The 18,930-nt window shown below is 45.8% G+C and overlaps 1 protein-coding gene across 1 annotated transcript in view; it reads left to right on the top strand.

Annotated features, from left to right (window-relative positions):
- The first annotated feature begins 3,503 nt into the window (after positions 1–3,503).
- The window catches only part of LOC132773556 (cytochrome P450 11B, mitochondrial-like), a 30,134-nt gene continuing 14,707 nt past the window's right edge, over positions 3,504–18,930 (top strand). The window contains exons 1-3 of the mRNA XM_060772798.2: positions 3,504–3,751; positions 10,068–10,223; positions 18,207–18,406. Coding sequence (XP_060628781.2) covers positions 3,504–3,751; positions 10,068–10,223; positions 18,207–18,406 — 604 coding nt within the window. The remainder of the gene's footprint in view (positions 3,752–10,067; positions 10,224–18,206; positions 18,407–18,930) is intronic.

Here is an 18,930-nt window from a genome sequence, read left to right as displayed (position 1 = left end):
CCTTCCTTCCTTCCTTCCTTCCTTCCTTCCTTCCTTCCTTCCTTCCTTCTTCCTTCCCCACCCCCTCTCCTTCCTTTATTCCTTCCTTCCTCTTCCCACCTTCCTTTCTTCCTTCCCCTTCCCACCTTCCTTCCTTGAAACTTGCCAAAGATCAGCTTTGCTTGTACCCACTGACTTCAATTATTTCATTCTTACCTTCTATCCTTCCTTCCCCTCTCCTCTCCCCTCTTCCTTCCCCTTCCCTTTCCTTATTTCCTTCCTTCCTGGAAACCTGCCAAGGATCTGCTTCATATATGTGCTCACCAACTACAACGCATTCCTTCCTTCCTTCCTTCCTTCCTTCCTTCCTTCCTTCCTTCCTTCCTTCTCCCCTGGAAACATTCTAAGGATCAGCTTCATATTAGTATTCACTAATTTCAGCTCTCTCTCTTTCTCTCTCTTTATTTATTTCCTTTTCTTTCTTCCCCTTCCTTCCTTCCTTCCTTCCTTCCTTCCTTCCTTCCTTCCTTCCTTCCTTCCTTCCTTCCTCTGGAAATATTCTAAGGATCAGCTACATATTAGTATTAGTATTAATTTCAGCTCTCTCTCTTTCTCTCTCTTTATTTATTTCCTTTTCTTTCTTCCCCTTCCCTTCCCCTTCCTTCCTTCCTTCCTTCCTTCCTTCCTTCCTTCCTTCCTTCTTTCTCCCCTGGAAACATTCTAAGGATCAGCTTCATATTAGTATTCACTAATTTCAGCTCTCTCTCTTTCTCTCTCTTTATTTATTTCTTTTTCTTTCTTCCCCTTCCCTTCCCTTCCCTTCCCCTTCCTTCCTTCCTTCCTTCCTTCCTTCCTTCCTTCCTTCCTTCCTTCCTTCCTTCCTTCCTTCCTTCCTTCCTTCCCCCCTGGAAACATTCTAAGGATCAGCTTCATATTAGTATTCACTAATTTCAGCTCTCTCTCTTTCTCTCTCTTTATTTATTTCCTTTTCTTTCTTCCCCTTCCCTTCCCTTCCCTTCCCTTCCCTTCCCCTTCCTTCCTTCCTTCCTTCCTTCCTTCCTTCCTTCCTTCCTTCCTTCCTTCCTTCCTTCCCCCCTGGAAACATTCTAAGGATCAGCTTCATATTAGTATTCACTAATTTCAGCTCTCTCTCTTTCTCTCTCTTTATTTATTTCCTTTTCTTTCTTCCCCTTCCCTTCCCCTTCCTTCCTTCCTTCCTTCCTTCCTTCCTTCCTTCCTTCCTTCCTTCCTTCCTTCCTTCCTTCCTTCCTTCCTTCCCTCCCTCCCCTGGAAACATTCTAAGGATCAGCTTCATATTAGTATTCACTAATTTCAGCTCTCTCTCTTTCTCTCTCTTTATTTATTTCCTTTTCTTTCTTCCCCTTCCCTTCCCCTTCTTTCCTTCCTTCCTTCCTTCCTTCCTTCCTTCCTTCCTTCCTTCCTTCCTTCCTTCCTTCCTTCCTTCCTTCCTTCCTTCCTTCCTTCCTTCCCCTGGAAACATTCTAAGGATCAGCTTCATATTAGTATTCACTAATTTCAGCTCTCTCTCTTTATTTATTTCCTTTTCTTTCTTCCCCTTCCCTTCCCTTCCCTTCCCTTCCTTCCTTCCTTCTTTCCAGATTAGTCCATGGACTCCCATTTCCAGAGTGCTACTCTAGAAGACCTCCTTCCAAATACAGAAACCTGCTTCAACCTTCTTTAACTCCAAGCAAAACACCCTGGACTTCCTCCACGGGATCCATGGTTTCAGCCCATCTGGGATCAAGTCCCATGGAACTCAATAAGGTTTGCTTATGGGTACACATACACGGACAAGTAGATAGAAAATATTGGAGGGGTTTGCATTCAGTACCCAGGAGAGCGCCTTTAAAATTCAGGCTAAAACCAAGAGCAGATTCAGAGAGCTTTCACCTAAACATTAGGAAGAATGTCATGACTCGGTTGTTGTAGGTTTTTTCGGGCTATAGGGCCATGTTCTAGAGGCATTCTCTCCTGACGTTTCGCCTGCATCTATGGCAAGCATCCTCAGAGGTTGGGAGGTCTGTTGGAACTAGGAAAGTTCCAAACACGAATGAAAGAAGATGGAAGCACTGCAGACTAACTCAGCCATCAAGCACTGCAGAAAAGTCAGCCATTGCGGAACACCTGATGAACCAACCTGGACACAGTATATTATTTGACATCTGGAGAACAAGCCCTATGAGGAGCGGCTTAAGGAGCTTGGCATGTTTAGCCTGAAGAAGAGAAGGCTGAGAGGGGATATGATAGCCATGGATATATATGTGAGAGGAAGCCACAGGGAGGAGGAGGGAGCAAGCTTGTTTTCTGCTTCCCTGGAAACTAGGACGCAATGGAACAATGGCTTCAAACTACAAGAGAGGAGATTCCATCTGAACATGAGGAAGAACTTCCTGACTGTGAGAGCCGTTCAGCAGTGGAACTCTCTGCCCCGGAGTGTGGTAGAGGCTCCTTCTTTGGAAGCTTTTAAACAGAGACTGGATGGCCATCTTTCAGGGGTGCTTTGAATGCAATATTCCTGCTTCTTGGCAGAATGGGGTTGGACTGGATGGCCCATGAGGTCTCTTCCAACTCTTTGATTCTATGATACTATGATCTAATCACCTCTCAACAAAAGATTGCCCCAGGCACTGCCAGGCCATCAAATGCTCATCAAGGTGGTCAGTTGAAACATTCACACCTAGCTCCAACAGACAAGAGTTCTTTGTCCCACCCTGGTCATACAACAGATATATAAACCCCTTTTTCCTAGTTCCAACAGACCTCCCAACCTGTGAGGATGCTTGCCATACATGCAGGCAAAACGTCAGGAGAGAATGCCTCTAGAAGGTGGCCATATAGCCCGAAAAAACCAACAACCCAGTGATTCTGACCATGAAAGCCTTCGACAATACAATGTCATGACTGTAATAGCTGTTTGATAGTTAAATGGATTGCCTTGGAGGGCGAAGGCCTCGTGGTCTTTGGGGGTTCTTAAACAGAGGCTGGATGACCATCTGTCGGGAAGGCTTAGATAGTGTCCCCCTTTATGGCAGTGGGGGTTGTACTGGAGGGGTTCCTTTCCGTCTGTAGGATCACACTATGTAACAACATTTGAAAAATTTAGAAACATCTTCCTGAGGATAAAAAAGAGCTGATTCAGGGTGGGATGTCTGTTGGGAGGGCTTGGATTGTGTCTTCCTGCCTGGTCAAATGGGGTTCGAATGGATTGACCCTATCGGCTGTTAGGAATTGTGGGAGTTGTAGTCCACAACACCTGGAGGGCTGAAGTTTGCCCATGCCTGTGTTATAATGTTCCTAGGAGGTGGACTAGATGTCCTCGAGGTGCCCCTTCCCTCTCTACAGCTTGACGCAGGACTTTCCCCTCAGCAACGGCAGAAGGAGGAGGAGGCGGAGGGGAGTCTGCCCTTGGCGGTGGCTGTCCTTGGCTGTGGGGATATAAGGGGCCTCCCTATGGGGCTGGGGACCCACGGTGGAACTGCAGACAGAGAAGAGCCTTGGTGGAGATGGGGGCCGGTCGGCGGTTGAGGTCCTGGGCTGCTTCTCAGAGGTCCTTCCCCCGTTCGTTCTGGTCGGGCCAGCCTTGCCATTCAGTGGCCCCCGCCGTGGCTACCAAGGCATTGCCCTTCGAGGCCATTCCCCGCAGTGGGAGCAACGCCTGGGTCAACCTCTACCAGTTCTGGAGGACCAACAGCTTCCAGAACTTCCACCGCGTCATGCAGAGGAACTTCCAGAACCTGGGGCCCATTTACAGGTCAGTGTCTGCCTCAGATCCTAATGTTGAGCTTGGCGAAGCGGAGGCACTGCAGAACTTATAGATTCCTAGAGAGAGGTTCTATCTTAGTGGAGAAGGATGCTCAACCTGAGCAGGTTCACAGCTTGGAAGTGAGCCTGGACTCATCGCTGAGCCTAGAACCCCAGTTTTCGGCGGAGACCAGGGGAGCTTGTGCGGCAGCTGCGCCCGTACCTTCAGAAGTCTGACTTGGCCACAGTAGTTCACGCTCTGGTTACATCCCATATAGCAGTTCTCAACCTTCCTAATACCGCAACCCCGCTTAATACAATTCCTCATGTTGTGGTGACCCTCAACCATAACATTATTTTGTTGCTACTCCATAACTGTGATTTTGCTCCTGTTATGAATCATTTAGGTGGCATCTCAACCTTCCTAATGCAGTGACTCCTTAATGTAATTCCTCATGTTGTGGTGACCCTCAACCATAACATTATTTTCATTGCTACTCCATAACTGTGATTTTGCTACAGTTAGGAATCATTTAGGTGGCATCTCAACCTTTCTAATGCAGTGGCTCCTTAATACAGCTCCTCATGTTGTGGTGACCCTCAACCATAACATTATTTTCGTTGCTACTCCATAACTGTGATTTTGCTACAGTTAGGAATCATTTAGGTGGCATCTCAACCCTTCTAATGCAGTGACTCCTTAATACAGCTCCTCATGTTGTGGTGACCCTCAACCATAACATTATTTTCGTTGCTACTCCATAACTGTGATTTTGCTCCTGTTATGAATCATTTAGGTGGCATCTCAACCCTTCTAATGCAGTGACTCCTTAATACAGCTCCTCATGTTGTGGTGACCCTCAACCATAACATTATTTTCGTTGCTACTCCATAACTGTGATTTTGCTATAGTTAGGAATCATTTAGGTGGCATCTCAACCTTCCTAATGCAGTGGCTCCTTAATACAGTTCCTCATGTTGTGGTGACCCTCAACCATAACATTATTTTCGTTGCTACTTCATAACTATCATTTTGCTCCTGTTAGGAATTATCATGTAACAAGTCACCTCTGCTTCACTAGAAGTAGAAGTTAGATGGTACCAGCTTTGTCACTGGGTTCAAGTCCTATAATGGTGTTTCTCCACCTTCCAGATGCCGCAACTCCTTAATACAGTTCGTTCTGTTGTGGTGACCCTCAACCATAACATTATTTTCATTGCTACTCCATAACTGTGATTTTGCTACAGTTAGGAATCATTTAGGTGGCATCTCAACCTTCCTAATGCAGTGACTCCTTAATACAGCTCCTCATGTTGTGGTGACCCTCAACCATAACATTATTTTCATTGCTACTCCATAACTGTGATTTTGCTACAGTTAGGAATCATTTAGGTGGCATCTCAACCTTTCTAATGCAGTGACTCCTTAATACAGCTCCTCATGTTGTGGTGACCCTCAACCATAACATTATTTTCGTTGCTACTCCATAACTGTGATTTTGCTCCTGTTATGAATCATTTAGGTGGCATCTCAACCTTCCTAATGCAGTGACTCCTCAATACAGTTCCTCATGTTGTGGTGACCCTCAACCATAACATTATTTTCGTTGCTACTCCATAACTGTGATTTTGCTCCTGTTATGAATCATTTAGGTGGCATCTCAACCTTTCTAATGCAGTGGCTCCTTAATACAGCTCCTCATGTTGTGGTGACCCTCAACCATAACATTATTTTCGTTGCTACTCCATAACTGTGATGTTGCTCCTGTTATGAATCATTTAGGTGGCATCTCAACCCTTCTAATGCAGTGACTCCTTAATACAGCTCCTCATGTTGTGGTGACCCCCAACCATAACATTATTTTCGTTGCTACTCCATAACTGTGATGTTGCTCCTGTTATGAATCATTTAGGTGGCATCTCAACCTTCCTAATGCAGTGACTCCTTAATACAGTTCCTCATGTTGTGGTGACCCTCAACCATAACATTATTTTCGTTGCTACTCCATAACTGTGATGTTGCTCCTGTTATGAATCATTTAGGTGGCATCTCAACCTTCCTAATGCAGTGACTCCTTAATACAGTTCCTCATGTTGTGGTGACCCTCAACCATAACATTATTTTCGTTGCTACTCCATAACTGTGATGTTGCTCCTGTTATGAATCATTTAGGTGGCATCTCAACCTTCCTAATGCAGTGACTCCTTAATACAGTTCCTCATGTTGTGGTGACCCTCAACCATAACATTATTTTCGTTGCTACTCCATAACTGTGATTTTGCTCCTGTTGTGAATTGTCATGTAACAAGTCACCTCTGCTTCACTAGAAGTAGAAGTTAGATGGTGCCAGCTTTGTCACTGGGTTCAAGTCCTATAATTGTGTTTCTCCACCTTCCAAATGCCGCAACTCCTTAATACAGTTCCTCATGTTGTGGTGATCGCCAACCATAACATTATTTTCATTGCTACTCCATAACTGTGACTTTGCTCCTGTTATGAATCATTTAGGTGGCATCTCAACCTTCCTAATGCAGTGATTCCTTAATACAATTCCTCATGTTGTGGTGACCCTCAACCATAACATTATTTTCGTTGCTACTCCATAACTGTGATTTTGCTACAGTTAGGAATCATTTAGGTGGCATCTCAACCTTCCTAATGCAGTGACTCCTCAATACAGTTCCTCATGTTGTGGTGACCCCCAACCATAACATTATTTTCGTTGCTACTTCAGAACTTTCATTTTGCTCCTGTTAGGAATTGTCATGTAACAAGTCACCTCTGCTTCACTAGAAGTAGAAGTTAGATGGTCCCAGCTTTGTCACTGGGTTCAAGTCCTATAATTGTGTTTCTCCACCTTCCAAAAGCCGCAAACAGTTCCTCATGTTGTGGTGACCCCCAACCATAACATTATTTTCGTTGCTACTCCATAACTGTGATTTTGCTCCTGTTATGAATCATTTAGGTGGCATCTCAACCTTCCTAATGCAGTGACTCCTTAATACAATTCCTCATGTTGTGGTGACCCCCAACCATAACATTATTTTTGTGCTACTTCAGAACTGTCATTTTGCTCCTGTTAGGAATAGTAATGTAAATATCTGATATGCAAGATGTATTTTCATTCACTGGACCACGTTTGGCACAAATACCCCATACACCCAAATTTGGGTACTGGTGGGGTTGGGGAAGGGATTGCTTTTGTCATTTTGGAGTTGTTGTTTTCTGGGATTTATAGTTCACCCACAATCAAAGAGCATTCTGAACTCCACCAATGATGGAATTGAACCAAACTTGGCACACAGAACTGTCATTTATTTATTTACCATGTCAGGAGCAAACCAAAACAGTTGTATTGCATTTTAACAAACAAACAAAACTCAAAGTTTGCAAGCTTGGTATTCTATTCTGAGCAGCCATGAAGCTGCAAAGCCAATCAGTGAGAGTATCTGCATGGAGGTCTGTTGGAAATGAGGCAAGTGGAGTGTATATATGCCTGTGTAATAATGTCCAGGGTGGGAAAGAACCCTGTCTGTCTGAAGCAAGTGTGAATTTTGCAATTAGCAAGCTTGAATAGCATTGAGCAGCCATGAAGCTGCAAAGTCAATCAGTGAGGGTACCTGCATAGAGGTGGCAAGTGGAGTGTGTGTGTGTATGTGTGTGTGTGTAATAATGTTCAAGGTGGGGGAAAGACCTTTTTCTGTTTGAAACAAGTGTGAATGTTGCAATTAGCAAAATTTAATAGCATTGAGCAGCCGTGAAGCTGCAGAGTCAATCAGTGAGGGTACCTGCATAGAGGTAGCAAGTGGAGTGAGATATATATATATATATATATATATATATATATATATATATATTTGTGGAATAATGCCTAGGGTGGGAGAAAGAACCCTGTCTGTCTGAAGCAAGTCTGAGTGTCTGAGTGTTGCAATTAGCAAGCTTGAATAGCATTGAGCAGCTATGAAGCTGCAAAGTCAATCAGTGAGAGTACATGCATGGAGGTCTGTTGGAAATGAGGCAAGTGCATGGAGGTCTGTGGGAAATTAGCAAGCTTGAATAGCATTAAGCAGCCATGAAACTGCAAAGTCAATCAGTGAGGGTACCTGCATAGCGGTAGCAAGTGGAGTGTGTGTGTGTGTATGTGTGTATGTGTAATAATGTTCAAGGTGGAGAAAAGACCTTTGTCTGTTTGAAACAAGTATGAATGTTGCAATTAGCAAACTTTAATAGCATTGAGCAGCCATGAAGCTGCAAAGTCAATCCGTGAGGGTACATGCATAGAAGTAGCAAGTGGAGTGTGTGTATGTGTGTGTGTGTATACCCTTGTGTGTTTGAAGCAAGTGTAAGTGTTGCAATTAGCAAGCTTGAATAGCATTGCGCAGCCATGAAGCTGCAAAGTCAATCAGTGAGGGTACCTACATAGAGGTAGCAAGAGGAGTGTGTGTAATTTATATATGTGTGTGTGTGTGGAATAATGCCTAGGGTCGGTGAAAGAACCCCTGTCTGTCTGAAACAAGTGGGAATGCTACAGTTAGCAAGCTTGAATAGCATTGAGCAGCCATGAAGCTGCAAAGTCAATCAGTGAGGGTACCTGCATAGAGGTAGCAAGTGGAGTGATTATACTGTGTATATATATATATATGTGTGTGTGTGTGTGTGTGTGTGTGTGTGTGTGGAATAATGCCTAGGGTGGGAGAAAGAACCCTGTCTGTCTGAAGCAAGTCTGAGTGTTGCAATTAGCAAGCTTGAATAGCATTGAGCAGCTATGAAGCTGCAAAGTCAATCAGTGAGAGTACATGCATGGAGGTCTGTTGGAAATGAGGCAAGTGCATGGAGGTCTGTGGGAAATTAGCAAGCTTGAATAGCATTAAGCAGCCATGAAACTGCAAAGTCAATCAGTGAGGGTACCTGCATAGAGGTAGCAAGTGGAGTGTGTGTGTGTGTGTGTGTATGTGTAATAATGTTTAAGGTGGAGAAAAGACCTTTGTCTGTTTGAAACAAGTATGAATGTTGCAATTAGCAAACTTTAATAGCATTGAGCAGCCATGAAGCTGCAAAGTCAATCAGTGAGGGTACCTACATAGAGGTAGCAAGAGGAGTGTGTGTAATTTATATGTATGTGTGTGTATGTATGTATGTATGTGTGTGTGTGGAATAATGCCTAGGGTCGGAGAAAGAACCCCTGTCTGTCTGAAGCAAGTGGGAATGCTGCAGTTAGCAAGCTTGAATAGCATTAAGCAGCCATGAAGCTGCAAAGTCAATCAGTGAGGGTACCTGCATAGAGGAAGCAAGTGGAGTGATTATATATATGTGTGTGTGTGTGTGTGTGTGTGTGTGTGTGGAATAATGCCTAGGGTGGGAGAAAGAACCCTGTCTGTCTGAAGCAAGTCTGAGTGTCTGAGTGTTGCAATTAGCAAGCTTGACTAGCATTGAGCAGCTATGAAGCTGCAAAGTCAATCCGTGAGAGTACATGCATGGAGGTCTGTTGGAAATGAGGCAAGTGCATGGAGGTCTGTGGGAAATTAGCAAGCTTGAATAGCATTAAGCAGCAAGTGGAGTGTGTGTGTGTATGTGTGTATGTGTAATAATGTTCAAGGTGGAGAAAAGACCTTTGTCTGTTTGAAACAAGTATGAATGTTGCAATTAGCAAGCTTGAATAGCATTGTGCAGCCATGAAGCTGCAAAGTCAATCAGTGAGGGTACCTGCATAGAAGTAGCAAGTGGAGTGTGTGTATGTGTGTGTGTGTATACCCTTGTGTGTTTGAAGCAAGTGTGAGTGTTGCAATTAGCAAGCTTGAATAGCATTGCGCAGCCATGAAGCTGCAAAGTCAATCAGTGAGGGTACCTACATAGAGGTAGCAAGAGGAGTGTGTGTAATTTATATATGTGTGTGTGTGTGTGGAATAATGCCTAGGGTGGGAGAAAGAACCCATGTCTGTCTGAAGCAAGTTGCAATGTTGCAGTAAGCAAGCTTGAAAAGCATTGAGCAGCCATGAAGCTGCAAAGTCAATCAGTGAGGGTACATGCATAAAGGTAGCAAGTGATGTATGTGTGAATATATACACAAAGACATACAAAGACACCTGTGGAATAATGTCCAAAGTGGGAGAAAGAACCTTTGTCTGTTTGTATCAGTGTTTTAAAACTCCAGAATCAAGACAGTAGACAGTAGATAAAGAACATCACTCAGCAACTCCAGGCAGCAAGCAAGCAATCAAGGGCCAAACAGAGGGTGCCTCCAGGCAACAGCAGCCAGGCTACCCTGTGCAGATAACTCTCACTGATTGACTGTACAGCTTCATGTCTCTTTCGCCTCTTTTGCCAGGGAGACGGTGGGCACCTACGACACGGTCAACGTCTTCCTTCCCCGAGATGCCGCCCAGCTCTTCCAGTCGGAGGGGATCTTCCCGCGCCGCATGGGCATCGATTCCTGGGCCGCTCACCGCGCCATGAGGAACCACCAGCGGGGCATCTTCCTCTTGTAAGCAGAGGGCAAAGGGCAGGGAGGGCAAAATGACCCAAAGTTTCAGAAACACAAATCTCTTGGAGCTGGAGATGTTTAGCCTGGAGAACATGAGAAAGAATTTCCTGACTGTGAGAGCCGTTCAGCAGTGGAACTCTCTGCCCCGGAGTGTGGTGGAGGCTCCTTCTTTGGAAGCTTTTAAACAGAGGCTGGATGGCCATCTGTCGGGGGTGATTTGAATGCAATATTCCTGCTTCTTGGCAGAATGGGGTTGGACTGGATGGCCCAGGAGGTCTCTTCCAACTCTTTGATTCTATGATTCTATGATTCTATGATTTGGAAGGATGTCCCACTGAGGAGGAAGTTCAACAGTGACAATGCAAGACACTCCACTTTGGCAGGAAAAACGAAATGCAAAGATACAGAATGGGGGACAATGCCTGGCTCGAGAGCAGTACGTGTGAAAAAGATCTTGGAGTCCTCATGGACAACAAGTTAAACATGAGCCAGGAATGTGATGTGGCAGCAAAAAAAGCCAGTGGGATTTTGGCCTGCATCAAGAGGAGCATAGTGTCTAGGTCCAGGGAAGTCATGCTCCCCATGCTCTATTCTGCTTTGGTTAGACCACTTTACCTGGAATATTGTGTCCAATTCTGGGCACCACAATTCAAGAGAGATATTGACTCTAAGTTGGAATGTGTCCAGAGGAGGGCGACTAAAATGATCAAGGGTCTGGAGAACAAGCCCTATGAGGAGCGGCTTAAGGAGCTGGGCATGTTTAGCCTGAAGAAAAGAAGGCTGAGAGGAGATATGATAGCCATGTATAAATATGTGAGAGGAAGCCACAGGGAGGAGGAGGGAGAAAGCTTGTTTTCTGCTTCCTTGGAGACTAGGACGCAATGGGGGAATGGCTTCAAACTACAAGAGAGGAGATTCCATCTGAACACGAGGAAGAACTTCCTGACTGTGAGAGCCGTTCAGCAGTGGAACTCTCTGCCCCGGTGTGTGGTGGAGGCTCCTTCTTGGGAAGCTTTTAAGCAGAGGCTGGATGGCCATCTGTCAGGGGTGCTTTGAATGCAATATTCCTGCTTCTTGGCAGAATAGGGTTGGACTGGATGGCCCAGGAGGTCTCTTCCAACTCTAGGATTCTATGATTCTATAAGGTTTGTTTTCTGCTGTTCCGGAGATTTTTTGCAATCAATGACTCCGTAATTCTAGGTGCCCTAAAGGGTCCCTGACCCAACCGTGTCATAAATACTTTTGAAACATTTGAAAGCCTTTAAAAGGTTCTTTGATTTTGTTCACATTGAGACAGAGAATACTACAGAGCCATACAGAGAAAGAAAGTAGACACACACCGACTCTAGCTACATTGAGTACACAAACAAAGGGAACTACATTTTCTTAAAAAGGTAAAGGTAAAGGTAGTCCCCTGACATTAAGTCCAGTCATGTCTGACTCTGGGGTGTGGTGCTCATCTCCATTTCTAAGCCGAAGAGCCAGCGTTGTCCGTAGACACCTCCAAGGTCATGTGGCCGGCATGACTGCATGGAGCGCTGTTACCTTCCCGCCGGAGCGGTACCTATTGATCTACTCACATTTGCATGTTTTCGAACTGCTAGGTTGGCAGAAGCTAGGGCTGACAACGGAAGCTCACGCCGCTCCCCGGAATCGAACCTGCGACCTTTCGATCAACAAGCTCAGCAGCTCAGTGCTTTAACCCACTGCTGAAAATAAGACATGCCCTGAAAATAAGACCTAGTAGAGGTTTTGCTGAATTGCTAAATATAAGGCATCCCCCAAAAGTAAGAAGCCCCTCCGATACGGGACCAGTGCCTGGCTGCTGTGACAATCTGGATGAGGATGAACAAGCTGAGGATCAATCCTGACAAGACAGAGGTCCTCCAGGTCAGTTGCCCATCTGACCGGGGTGTTGGGTGGCAACCTGTGCTGGATGGGGTTGCACTCCCCCTGAAGTCACAGGTCCGCAGTTTGGGGGTCCTTCTGGATTCAGCGCTGACGCTTGATGCGCAGGTGTCGGTGGTGGCCAGGAGGGCCTTCGCACAATTGAAACTTGTGTGTCAACTGCGACCATACCTCGTGAAGTCTGATTTGACCATGGTGGTCCATGCCTTAATTACCTCTGGACTGGACTACTGCAATGCACTCTACATGGGGCTACCCTTGAAGATAGCCCAGAAGCTACAACTTGTCCAACGTTCGGCAGCCAGATTAATAACCGGGGCTAGTTACAGGGAGCAGTCAATCCCCCTGTTTAAGGAGCTCCATTGGCTGCCGTTTATTTTCTGGGCCCAATTCAAGGTACAGGTTATCACCTATAAAGTCCTAAATCAGTGTTTCTCAACCTGGGGTCCCCAGATATTTTTGGCCTACAACTCCCAGAAATCCCAGCCAGTTTACCGCTGTTAGGATTTCTGGGAGTTGAAGGCCAAAACCATCTGGGGACCCCAGGTTGAGAAGTACTGCAAAACGGTTTGGGACCCACCTACCTTCATGACCGTATCTCTCTCCATGAACCAACCTGGACCCTTCGATCTTCGGGGGAGGCCCTCCTTTCACCCCTGCCAGGTTCACAAGCTCACCTTGCGGGCACAAGGGTGAGAGCCTTCTCCTCTGTGGCTCCCCGACTCTGGAACTCATTACCTGGAGAGATCAGGAAAGCTCCTACCCTAGAAACCTTTAAAAAGAACCTTAAAACCTGGCTCTTCCGCTGCACCTTTGGTGAGTAGGTGCACAACATGACACTACTGCTCCCCTCAATGCTTCTGTCACTGGAATACACCCCCCGCTCCCCAAGTGGGAAAGCTTGGTTCCATAACCCTTTTTTCATGAGCTCCCTCTTGCAAATAACATGCTCTTCTTCTTATCTCACCCGAGTTTTTTTAACATTTTGTCCTGCGCATGTGGCCCGCCCACTGTCACTGTGATTGTGTTTATTGTAATGTTATATTGTTAATGTATTCATATGTTTTTAATGTAATTATGATGTTGCTTGTTGGTTATGTTTTTGGTTTTATTTTGCTGTAATATGTTGTTTGGGCTTGGCCTCATGTAAGCCGCCCCGAGTCCCCATTGGGGGAGATGGTGGCAAGGTATTATTATTAATTATTATTATTATTATTATTATTATTATTATTATTATTATTAGGTAAAGGTAGTCCCCTGACATTAAGTCCAGTCATGTCTGACTCTGGGGTGTGGTGCTCATCTCCATTTCTAAGCCGAAGAGCCAGCATTGTCCGTAGACACCTCCAAGGTCATGTGGCCGGCATGACTGCATGGAGCTCCGTTACCTTCCCGCCGGAGCGGTACCTATTGATCTACTCACATTTGCATGTTTTCGAACTGCTAGGTTGGCAGAAGCTAGGGCTGACAGCGGAAGCTCACGCCGCTCCCCGGAATTGAACCTGCGAGCTTTCGATCAACAAGCTCAGCAGCTCAGTGCTTTAACCCACTGCTGAAAATAAGACATGCCCTGAAAATAAGACCTAGTAGAGGTTTTGCTGAATTGCTAAATATAAGGCATCCCCTGAAAGTAAGAAGCCCCTGCAATACGGGACCAGTGCCTGGCCACTGTGACAATCTGGATGAGGATGAACAAGCTGAGGATCAATCCTGACAAGACAGAGGTCCTCCAGGTCAGTTGCCCGTCTGACCGGGGTGTTGGGTGGCAACATGTGCTGGACGGGGTTGCACTCCCCCTGAAGACACAGGTCCACAGTTTGGGGGTCCTCTTGGACTCAGCTCTGACGCTTGATGCACAGGTATCGGCGGTGGCCGGGAGGGCCTTTGCACAATTGTAACCCGTGCGCCAACTGTGACCATAACTCATGAAGTCTGACTTGACCATGGTGGTCCATGCCTTAGTTACCTCTGGACTGGACTACTGCAATGCACTCTACGTGGGGCTACCCTTGAAGACGGCCCGGAAACTACAAGCCCTAAACGGTTTGGGACCTGCTTACCTGCATGACCGCATCTCCGTATATGAACCCACACGTTCCCTCCGTTCATCAGGAGAGGCCCTACTCGCGATCCCACCTGCGTCACAAGTGCACTTGGTGGGGACAAGGGACAAGGCCTTCTCTGTGGTGGCCCCCCAACTCTGGACCACCCTCCCCAAGGACATCAGACAAGCCCCAACATTGGCAGTCTTTAGGAAGAGCTTGAAGACTTGGCTGTTCCGGTGTGCCTTCCCAGAATAGGAAACTCCCAGCATCATGTCCCAGACGCACTTTATTAGAGATGTAAGATTGCTTGCACATTGCACCTACCCTTGAATCCTTACACTTCACCTGTCATGTCCAGCACTTTTAACTGTACCCATTACATTTGGCCCAGCCCTAGTTTTAAATGTGTCATGGTGTATTGTTTTGTTGTTTTACTGTTACTGCTTTAATGTTTTTGGTTTGCTCGTGAATAGAATCATAGAATCAAAGAGTTGGAAGAGACCTCCTGGGCCATCCAGTCCAACCCCATTGTACCAAGAAGCAGGAATATTGCATTCAAACCACCCCTGACAGATGGCCATCCAGCCTCTGTTTAAAAGCTTCCAAAGAAGGAGCCTCCACCACACTCCGGGGCAGAGAGTTCCACTGCTGAACAGCTCTCACAGTCAGGAAGTTCTTCCTCATGTTCAGATGGAATCTCCTTTCCTGTAGTTTGAAGCCATTGTTCCGCGTTCTAACTACAGGAAAGGAGATTCCATCTGAACACGAGGAAGAACTTCCTGACTGTGAGAGCTGTTCAGCAGTGGAACTCTCTGCCCCGGAGTGTGGTAGAGGCTCCTTCTTTGAGTTATATCATTGTTATGCTGTTGTTTTATTAAAGGGCCTTGGCCTTTGTAAGCTGCATCGAGTCCTTCGGGAGATGTTAGTGGGGTACAAATAAAGTTAATAATAATAATAAATAAATAATAATAACTTGTCCAACGTTCGGCAGCCAGATTGATAACTGAGGTTAGTTACAGGGAGCAGTCAATCCCCCGTTTAAGGAGCTCCACTGGCTGCCGTTTATTTTCCAGTCCCAATTCAAGGTACAGGTTATCACCTATAAAGCCCTAAATGGTTTGGGACCCACCTACCTTCGGGACCGTATCTCTCTCCATGAAACAACCCGGGCCCTTCAATCTTCGGGGAGGCCCTCCTTTCACCCCTGGCAGTTTCACAAGCTCATCTTGCGGGCACAAGGGTGAGAGCCTTCTCCTCTGTGGCTCCCTGACTCTCGAACTCATTACCTCAAGAGATCAGGAAAGCTCCTACCCTAGAAACATTTAAAAGGAACCTTAAAACCTGGCTCTTCCGCTGCACCTTTGGTGAGTAGGTGCACAACATGACACTACTGCTCCCCTCAATGCTTCTGTCACTGGAATACACCCCCCGCTCCCCAAGTGGGAAAGCTTGGTTCCATAACCCTTTTTTCATGAGCTCCCTCTTGCAAATAACATGCTCTTCTTCTTATCTCACCCGAGTTTTTTAACATTTTGTCCTGCGCATGTGGCCCGCCCACTGTCACTGTGATTGTGTTTATTGTAATGTTATATTGTTAATGTATTCATATGTTTTTAATGTAATTATGATGTTGCTTGTTGGTTACGTTTTTGGGTTTTTTGCCGTAATATGTTGTTCGGGCTTGGCCTCATGTAAGCCGCCCCAAGTCCCCATTGGGGGAGATGGTGGCAAGGTATTATTATTTATTATTATTATTATTATTATTATTATTATTATTAGGTAAAGGTAGTCCCCTGACATTAACTCCAGTCATGTCTGACTCTGGGGTGTGGTGCTCATCTCCATTTCTAAGCCGAAGAGCCAGCATTGTCCGTAGACACCTCCAAGGTCATGTGGCCGGCATGACTGCATGGAGCGCCGTTACCTTCCCGCCGGAGCGGTACCTATTGATCTACTCACATTTGCATGTTTTCGAACTGCTAGGTTGGCAGAAGCTAGGGCTGACAGCGGAAGCTCACGCCGCTCCCCGGAATTGAACCTGCGAGCTTTCGATCAACAAGCTCAGCAGCTCAGTGCTTTAACCCACTGCGCCATCGGGGGCTCCCATTTTTAATAATAATAATATTTTAATTATTTTTAAATATTTTTAATTAAATATTATTATTATTATTATTATTAATTATTATTATTATTATTAAGACCTAGCAAAGTTTTTGTTTGGAAGCATGCTCCCCCTGGTGGCCGGAGGTTGCAATGCCATTTCTGCTGTACAAGGGTATATAAACTTTCATTCATCATACGTACATTACCATCTCTTCTTCCTTCTCCTGAAAAAATAGAGCCAAACATAGGCCAAATTGTGTTCCCAGCAAATCTGCCATTCTGTGAATACACCATCTTCCTCCATCCCTTTGGAGAATCATAGAATCATAGAATCATAGAATCAAAGAGTTGGAAGAGACCTCAAGGGCCATCCAGTCCAACCCCATTCTGCCAAGAGGCAGGAATATTGCATTCAAATCACCCCTGACAAATGGCCATCCAGCCTCTGCTTAAAAGCTTCCAAAGAGGGAGCCTCCACCACACTCCGGGGCAGAGAGTTCCACTGCTGAACGGCTCTCACAGTCAGGAAGTTCTTCCTAATGTTCAGATGGAATCTCCTCTCTTGTAGTTTGAAGCCATTGTTCCATTGCGTCCTAGTCTCCAAGGAAGCAGAAAACAAGCTTGCTCCCTCCTCCTCCCTGTGGCTTCCTCTCACATATTTATACATGGCTATCATATCTCCTCTCAGCCTTCTCTTCTTCAGGCTAAACATGCCCAGTTCCCTAAGCCGCTCCTCATAGGGCTTGTTCTCCAGACCCTTGATCATTTTAGTCGCCCTCCTCTGGACACATTCCAGCTTGTCAATATCTCTCTTGAATTGTGGTGCCCAGAATTGGACACAATATTCCAGATGTGGTCTAACCAAAGCAGAATAGAGCATGGGGAGCATGACTTCCTTAGATCTAGACACTATGCTCCTATTGATGCAGGCCAAAATCCCATTGGCTTTTTTTGCCGCCACATCACATTCCTGGCTCATGTTTAACTTGTTGTCCACGAGGACTCCAAGATCTTTTTCACGCGTACTGCTCTCGAGCCAGGCCTTGTCCCCCATTCTGTATCTTTGCATTTCATTTTTTCTGCCAAAGTGGAGTATCTTGCAGAAGATGGCGGGTGGATCACACTCCTCTGATCTGCCACACTTTTGGAGTAGTAAAGTGTCTCTTATATAGGAATATTTCTTGCTGATGTTGTTATGAAAGTTGTAAATGAATGGCAGGTGTTTTCCAGCTGAAGCATCCTGACTCTATCAATTCCTGGACAGATACTGGTTCTCCTTCTTAAGGAGCTTCTTTTGATTCCTTCTTAATGTAAGAAACCTTGTAAACACTTCCTTAACTAAAAGACCCATTGTCTTTGGTAATGTAGAAATGTTGTTTTCCACCAAGGGTTAATCATGGCCATATAGCCCGAAAAAACCTACAACAACCCGGTTAATCATTTCTCTCTGGTCATCCATATCAGCAATGGAGCTCTCGGTGGCGCAGTGGGTTAAACCCCTGTGCTGGCAGGACTGAAGACCAACAGGTCGCAGGTTCGAATCCAGGGAGAGGCGGATGAGCTCCCTCTGTCAGCTCCAGCTCCTCATGCGGGGACATGAGAGAAGCCTCCCACAAGGATGATAAAAACATCAAATCATCCGGGCGTCCCCTGGGCAACGTCCTTGCAGACTGCCAATTCTCTCACACCAGAAGCGACTTGCAGTTTCTCAAGTCGCTCCTGACACGACAAAAAAAAATCCATGTCAGCAGTTCAGCAGTTTTTAATTACAGCTCATGAATTCTCCTTTTGTAATTTTTTAGGCTTCCATCTTGGCATCTCAAGGCCCCAACCATACGTTTTTCATTTAATTTCACTCAAACCACTTATCGTATTTATCACAACTGCACCCCCTTGAGGTTCCTCATGCGCATGTCCTCCTTTGCAGGAATGGGGAGAAGTGGCGCTCAGACCGGCTGGTCCTCAACAAGGAGGTGATCAGCCCGCTGGGAACCCGCAAGTTCCTGCCCTTCCTCAACACCGTGGCTCAGGACTTTGTGGACTTCATGCACCGGCAGGTCCGGAAGAACGCCCGGCGCTCGCTGACCGTCGACCTCTACCACGACCTCTTCCGCTTTGCTCTGGAAGGTGACTACTATTTGCCAAAATCCACTTTTCAATCACTCAGTGCTCCTCTTTCGTTCCTCGTAGGCAAAGCAATGACTAGGAAAGGCTCCCCAAACAAACATTGACTGTGGCCCCAGAAACCCCTTTGGCTGTTGGAGCCATTGGACTTTAGGCAGCAAGGATTTTCCACAGGCCTCTGTCCTATTCAGTCATGATTCTGCGTCCATGGCTTGAAAATATCTTCAAAAATATTTTTAAAAACAAGCTCTGATCTTGCAATTTGACATCACAGAGCCATTGTCCTCCTATATTCCGTATAATGAGATTTAAGCATCCATGGATTTGGCGATCCTGGGACCCCGGTAGACACCAAGGGCCTTGTCTATTTGAAGCAAGTGTGGATGTTGCAATTAGCAATCTTGATTAGTATTGAGTAGCCTTGCAATTGCAAAGTCAATCAGTGAGGGTTGGCTTTGCAGCCAACAAATAACCTCACTGATTGAGTTGTTGTAGGTTTTTTCAGGCTATATGGCCATGTTCTACAG

The sequence above is a fragment of the Anolis sagrei genome, chromosome 4 (assembly GCF_037176765.1).
Source record: "Anolis sagrei isolate rAnoSag1 chromosome 4, rAnoSag1.mat, whole genome shotgun sequence".
In the NCBI taxonomy this organism is placed as follows: domain Eukaryota; kingdom Metazoa; phylum Chordata; class Lepidosauria; order Squamata; family Dactyloidae; genus Anolis; species Anolis sagrei.
Note: the sequence above shows the minus strand (reverse complement) of the source record. Positions and strands in the feature narration are given on the sequence as shown.